This window comes from Procambarus clarkii, chromosome 91 (genome assembly GCF_040958095.1).
Source record: "Procambarus clarkii isolate CNS0578487 chromosome 91, FALCON_Pclarkii_2.0, whole genome shotgun sequence".
NCBI lineage: Eukaryota > Metazoa > Arthropoda > Malacostraca > Decapoda > Cambaridae > Procambarus > Procambarus clarkii.
The window spans coordinates 16,945,714-16,952,780 of record NC_091240.1 but is presented as its reverse complement, the minus strand read 5'-3'; the positions used below and the strand labels follow the sequence as shown (position 1 = coordinate 16,952,780).

Below are 7,067 nucleotides of genomic sequence, written 5' to 3'. Positions count from 1 at the left end.
CAGAGAAAGACACGTGGATCAGCCATATGAAAAAGGTATTTGTACAGTAATGTGTAACTAGCAAATGTACGGGTTTCACATATCTAGTGTAATTCTGCATACCTCAAATTATTGTAATACAGGTACAATTCTCTTTTGTTGTTTCAGTGAAGGAATGACTGTTTAACATTCTAGCTGCAAAAACTAACACTTATTCCCTGTCGACTGAATTCTCCTTTATTACTGAAGAGGCATTTGTTCACTTTCACATAAAAACATTTCTGTTAAATATTCTTTGAGGGCAGACAACTGTCACAATTTTGAAAATTATATAGAAGTGTCCTGTTACATCCTGCCACCTAGCTAGTGGTGACATCCCAAAACCCTGTTCCTGTTGTTCCACTACCTACCCTTTCTCTGCAGCATATTTCACTAGAATTATCTCGTTTTTTGGGGGGGCGGGAAGCCCTGTCCGCTCCCTGGTACACTGATTAAGTGCCATACAACTAGAGGTCATCAGTAGTAGAGCTCTGTTGGCCTACTGGGGACCACTAGTCAGAACCTGGTCCCCCTCAGAGAGGCGCAGGGAGCAATAGCCTATGAATACTTTATATTTAAAGTTCATCATCATTGCCACCATCCAAGGGAAGGCACCCAGAAATATAGGCGAATCAAAACAGACTACTGCATGGTTAAAACGAGACTACGACTCCAAAAATGCCAAATGAATTCCCCCCCCCCCCACAATGAAATCAATAAAATTTCATAAAACTAGCTCCCCCATTAGTTTTCCCCCCACCCGTCCCCTCGCCTGCACAGGGGGACGGAGCCGTCCTAGGTCAGCCAGGCCTAACCTCCCCAGTTCTAGACTGATGTGTAGACGTCTGTCTGGTTGCAGTCTCCCATTTTTGAGTGATGTTTTGCCTTTGAGGCTGTTCTCTTACACAGGTGGGGGTGTGTGTGTGTAATTACCTAAGTGTAATTACCTAAGTGTAGTTACAGGATGAGAGCTACGCTCGTGGTGTCCCGTCTTCCCAGCACTCTTTGTCATATAACGCTTTGAAACTACTGACGGTCTTGGCCTCCACCACCTTCTCACTTAACTTGTTCCAACCGTCTACCACTCTATTTGCGAAGGTGAATTTTCTTATATTTCTTCGGCATCTGTGTTTAGCTAGTTTAAATCTATGGCCTCTTGTTCTTGAAGTTCCAGGTCTCAGGAAGTCTTCCCTGTCGATTTTATCAATTCCTGTTACTATTTTGTACGTAGTGATCATATCACCTCTTTTTCTTCTGTCTTCTAGTTTTGGCATATTTAATGCTTCTAACCTCTCCTCGTAGCTCTTGCCCTTCAGTTCTGGGAGCCACTTAGTAGCATGTCTTTGCACCTTTTCCAGTTTGTTGATGTGCTTCTTAAGATATGGGCACCACACAACAGCTGCATATTCTAGCTTTGGCCTAACAAAGTCATGAACAATTTCTTTAGTATATCGCCATCCATGTATTTAAATGCAATTCTGAAGTTAGAAAGCATTGCATAGGCTCCTTGCACAATATTCTTAATGTGGTCCTCAGGTGATAGTTTTCTATCTAGAACCACTCCTAGATCTCTTTCTTTATCAGAATTCTTTAAAGATTTCTCACATAATATATAGGTTGTGTGGGGTCTATGTTCTCCTATTCCACATTCCATAACATGACATTTATTAACATTAAATTCCATTTGCCAAGTGGTGCTCCATATACTTATTTTGTCCAGGTCTTCTTGAAGGGCATGACAATCATCTAAATTTCTTATCCTTCCTATTATCTTAGCATCATCAGCAAACATGTTCATATAATTCTGTATACCAACTGGTAGATCATTTATGTACACAATAAACATCACTGGTGCAAGAACTGAACCCTGTGGTACTCCACTTGTGACATTTCTCCATTCCGATACATTGCCTCTGATTACTGCCCTCATTTTTCTATCAGTCAGAAAATTTTTCATCCATGATAGAAGCTTACCTGTCACCCCTCCAATATTTTCCAGTTTCCAGAACAACCTCTTATGTGGAACTCTGTCGAAAGCCTTTTTTAGGTCCAGATAGATGCAGTCAACCCAGCCATCTCTTTCCTGTAATATCTCTGTGGCCCGATCATAGAAACTGAGTAAATTCGATACACAGGATCTTCCTGATCGAAAACCATACTGTCTGTCTGATATTATATCATTTCTCTCCAGGTGTTCTACCCATTTAGTTTTGATTAGCTTTTCCAATACTTTCACTATTACACTTGTCAATGATACAGGTCTATAATTGAGGGGGTCTTCCCTGCTGCCACTTTTGTAGATTGGAACTATGTTAGCCTGTTTCCACACGTCTGCTACGATTCCTGTACACAGGGATGCCTGAAAGATCAGGTGAAGTGGAATGCTGAGCTCAGATGCACATTCTCTCAGAACCCATGGTGAAACGCCATCTGGGCCAGCTGCTTTGTTCCTCCCGAGCTCCTTTAGCATATTTTCCACTTCATCTCTAGACACCTCTATCCGCTCTATGTTGTTCTCTGGAATTCTTATTGTGTCTGGTTCTCTGAAGATTTCATTTTGTACAAACACACTTTGGAACTTTTCATTTAATGTTTCACACATTTCCTTTTCATTTTCCGTGAATCTGTTTCCCATTTCCAACCTCTGGATATTATCCTTTACCTGCAATTTGTTGTTTATGAATTTGTAGAATAGGCCCGGTTCTGTTTTACATTTATCTGCTATCCCTTTTTCAAAATTTCTTTCTGCCTCTCTCCTTACTGCTGTATAATTGTTTCTCGCATCTTTGTATCGCTGGTATGTTTGGGGGTTTGGCCTCTTCCTATACTGATTCCATTTTTGTGTCTTTTGGTCTCTTGCCCTCTCACAATTTCTGTCGAACCAATCCTGTTTTCTGGTCCTGCATCTCTGTTTTGGTATGAATGTTTGTGTGCCTTCCTCGTATAGTTTTAAAAATTTGGCATACATTTCATTTACTTCCCTGCCTAGCAACAATTCTGTCCAATTACACTCATTAAAAAAATTTCGAAGTTCCCCATAGTTGCCTCTCTTTAAATCGAGTTTATCAACTGTTTCAATGTCCCCATTTTCTTCTAGATGATATCTTAAAGCATATTTAATGTCTAACAGGACGTGATCACTCTTTCCCAAGGGAGGAAGGTACTGGATGTCAAAAATCTCTTCTTCTTTCCTGGTGAATACTAGATCCAGTACTGACGGTATATCTCCTTCCCTCATTCTTGTGGCTTGCTTTATGTGTGTGTGTGTGTGTGTGTGTGTGTGTGTGTGTGTGTGTGTGTGTGTGTGTGTGTGTGTGTGTGTGTGTGTGTGTGTGTGTGTGTGTGTGTGAACCAGGAGTTTAGTGTACTGGAGTTGCATGTACTCTGGCCTTCCTTCCCTGTGAGCTCTTTAAGTATTACTCTTGAGCGGTCAGGGTTGCCTTTCCTGGCTACCTTCCTGAAGCCGCCTGAAGCCTTCCCTTCAGCCAGTAGTCTGTGTCTTTCCTCAGCTCTGGGAGTGTACTTGGTTTGTAGGGCGCACTGCAGCATGCTCACGACCAGTTATTTTGGTAATACAAGGCATTGCCAACATTTCTACCTTGTTGTCCAGTTGCCACGGTTTCATCTTGGGGTTTGTCTTTGCTTTCATTGGCTTTTGCCTGATTTTGCTTGGGTGGGGGGGGGAGCCTTTCGCATTATTACAATTGACTACCCGTTTTTGGGGATCCCCCTACGGCTTCCTGGAGCTATCCAGGCTGATATGGATATATTAGACTTTGTCATCAGTCAATATAAAAGGCGTTCTAGGCCTACCGGAGATCATGAGCTAGAACCTGGCCCCCTCAGAGAGGCACGAGGAGCAATGGCCTATAGAAACCCCAGTGTGGTTGGAAGCATTCTATGTCTGCCATCGACCGGGTCAGGCACTCAGAAAGGTAAACGCCCAAAAACAAACCCCTATTCTGGTTAAGAAATTGCTACTGAAAGCCGAACTAGTGTAACGGGGGGGTGGGGGAAATAGCTCTATCTTGTCCATTATTCCACCCCCCAGTTAACTAACGAGGCCGGGGGAAACAGCTCTCTCTAGTCCGTTATCCCGTCCCCAGTTAGCTAACTATTCTAGAGCACTCCCAGAGATCCTAAGGCAACCTCTCTCGTTCAGCACCTTGTAACCTAGGTATTTGACTACCTAGGTGCTAAGACTACAAGGCGCCGTAACTGGATCAGTTACCCGAAACTCTAGAGAGAACTCTAGAATACAGAATCACTGCTACAAACGTATAAGAGAAAACGAAAGGAAAGAAATGAATAGTGAAGTAATTAGTGAGGGTTTGGGGTGAGAGGCAGAGAGGTGGGAGGAGCAAGGAGGGTCATTAGTTGAAAGTGAGAGTTTAGAGAGGGGTGGAGGGAGAGACGTAGATAAGTAGTAGTAGAAGAGTAGAAAGTAGAAGACGAAAAGTAGATAGTAGGAGACGAAATGCTGCCACCATCCATTCATGATCATTACATACAAGACAAGGAATGGAACTTGCCTGTATCACAAAATTCTCAAAGGATGTTATCATGAGTTCATTATTAGTATGTTCCCTCTGTACCATGTATCAACTCCAAACATGTACTAATTAATATCTTGAATCTAGTAACCACCGAGGCTTTCTCACCTCAACTCAAAGCTCTAGGGAACAAAGATGATTTAAATAATAAGTTCATATATTTCACATACTAAGTATCATAATATAAGCAATCCGCTTAAAATGTTAAAGATTAACATTCAAAGTGAGTCATCCTCCAAGAATCTGAGAACACTACAATCGACTGCCCCTGATCTTCACACAACACTTGTAAAACACAACCAAGTCACCTTACTGCTCAACTCACCAAGTGTGTGCCTATAGCTGGATAGAGAGGGGGGGGGGGGGTCTGTAGTTGACGGAGACTCCCGCCCTGCCGGCCGACAGCCTCCCTGCTAGGGCCGTCTGCTCTGCTGGCTCGTCTGCTGTTCTGTCTGTTAATACTTCATGCTGGATAGCTCTCCGAGTTTATATTGGGGAACCTAGTAGCTAACTCCGCCCACAAGTAGATAGCCTCCGGCACTACCAAGCCACTCCTTAAACGTCGGCATGTTTGAAGGCTACCAGACTACAATTATAAGCTTAGCGGAAGCAAGGTGAAATTCTCGTGATCTGACCTCAGGTCACTTGAGGTCATTAACGCTTTGAGGTGTGAGATCTCCGGCCGACAAACTGGCGCCTCTCAGATCCTTGTCTGTGACTCATGTACTATATATATGTATTAAACTAAACCAAACACTTTTACAGTGTTACACTAGTGGACAGAACTCCCCAAAACAAAATTATCAAACTAGCATGACATCATCGCGTCGCCGTGCCGTCATCTGCGCAACCCCCCCTCCCGTCATCTGCGCAACCCCCCCCTCCCCGGGAGGGAGAAGGGGGAAGGGGAGCCCTAGACCCTCACACTGGCTATCCACGCCCTAGTTTTGTGGTTGATGTGATTTGGCAACAGTCGTGTGTCTCTGGCTCCTGTTTTCTGTCCTCCAGCTCTGTGTCTTGTGATGTTGTACTGTTCTCTGGTGGTGTGCGAGCCAGGAGTAATCTCACAAGTACTCTGGCTGCATGCACCTAGGGTCACCTTCCCTAGGTGCCCCATAAGTACTGCCCTTGGGGCTTGGGGCCACCTTCCACAAGTCATCTTGGGATCTACCTCTGGTTGGTCTTTTGCTGCTTGGTGATCGGCCGCCCTTAGGTGCTAGGGTGTTTCATGCACCCTTGTTTGCCATTGGGTAGGGGTAGTTTTCACTGGGTACTGCACAGCTAGTTTCCACCTTTCATAGCGGCTGGCTCTGTTCCACCTAGGTACGTTGTCCTCTTGCAGGGTTTTTCTTTTGTGTTTTGTTTCCTGCCTGGTAGGGGGGTTCTGCCCTTGGTTTTGGTTACCCCCTATTGTTCTTGGTGGTCCCCTGCTAGGGCCCACAGTGAGTGGACATATCCCAGGGGTTCAGCTTTTAGCACTTTTCTTGGTAGATCTGGGCTCCGGTTAGCAATACCCTGCCTCGGCTTCCCTTAGTGTGAGTTCTGTCTAAGGGGCCCTGGGAAATCCTGCATGGGCACTTGGGTCCGATGGAAGCGACCCCTGGGTCCCCTCTTGTTTTGTGCACGTTTGAGTGTTGCTCTGTCCCTTTGTCTCAGGGTTACATTCACTACTTCTGCCTCTGTCATGCTGCCTACTGGGTCGGTGACACCTTCGACCCAGAGTCCTGCGAGTTTTGTTGCTTGTTTGTGACTCAGTTCACCCAGTCCTCTGATGACTCTGTTCGGAGGTAGGCAGCTCAGGCGTTGCATGCTAGGTTTAGGTTGCTGCAGCACGTTAGATTGGTTGCTGACCCAGAAGGCCCGAGACTGCCCCATTTTGGTTATAGGGACTCAGACTTGGGAGTGTTAGTCGCTTCAACTTTGGATTTGTCCGCGCCCCTGGGTCCTTCCCCTGTTGCTGTTCGTCCTGCTCCTTCACCCTTGCTTCTGGCTCCAAAGCCTCTGGTGGTTTCAGAGATGGGGTAGGGTTTAGTTGGGTTGGAGACTCGGGCAGTCTCGGGGATGCTTCTTCCAGCGTGGCGATAAAGGCATTAAAGCCTGTTCCTCCTGCCAAAACGTATGGGTCTGACCAGTGGGCTCCCTTCCTTCTTGCTTTTACGGCTGCCCCGGCTTTTTCTTGTGAGGCCTGGGCTTTGGGGGATAGCTCGGTCCCGGGTCCTGCTTTGGAGGTTCCTGAGGTGGGGGAGGGGCTGACTTGGGGGGTCTTGGGCCCCGTTGAACCCTGCTTGGGTTTTTGTGCCCTCTGAGCAGGGTTTACTGTTACAGGGGGTGGGGTTTTCTTTTCCCCCCACATTGTATGAGTTGGATTTGTTGTCAGCCTCTCCCTGGGTTTGGTTCCGTGTCCCTTAAAGTCTGTCGGTCCTGTCCTTCCGGGTCTGTCGGGCCCGTCCTTCCGGGTCCATCTGTCCCGTCCTTCTGGAGGTTTTCGGCTTCACG

At 45.9% G+C, this 7,067-nt stretch overlaps 2 protein-coding genes across 4 annotated transcripts in view; one reads left to right on the top strand and one right to left on the bottom strand.

The window, feature by feature from the left end:
* LOC123773869 (soluble calcium-activated nucleotidase 1) overlaps positions 1-7,067 on the bottom strand; it is a 348,537-nt gene that overhangs the window by 45,876 nt on the left and 295,594 nt on the right. The gene's annotated exons all lie outside the window — the stretch shown is intronic.
* Positions 1-7,067, top strand: part of LOC138349630 (soluble calcium-activated nucleotidase 1-like) — a 145,452-nt gene that overhangs the window by 35,528 nt on the left and 102,857 nt on the right. Inside the window, exon 4 of the mRNA XM_069318834.1 lies at positions 1-35. This exon is cut by the window's left edge and continues 127 nt beyond it. Within this exon, the coding sequence (XP_069174935.1) occupies positions 1-35 (35 nt within the window). The remainder of the gene's footprint in view (positions 36-7,067) is intronic.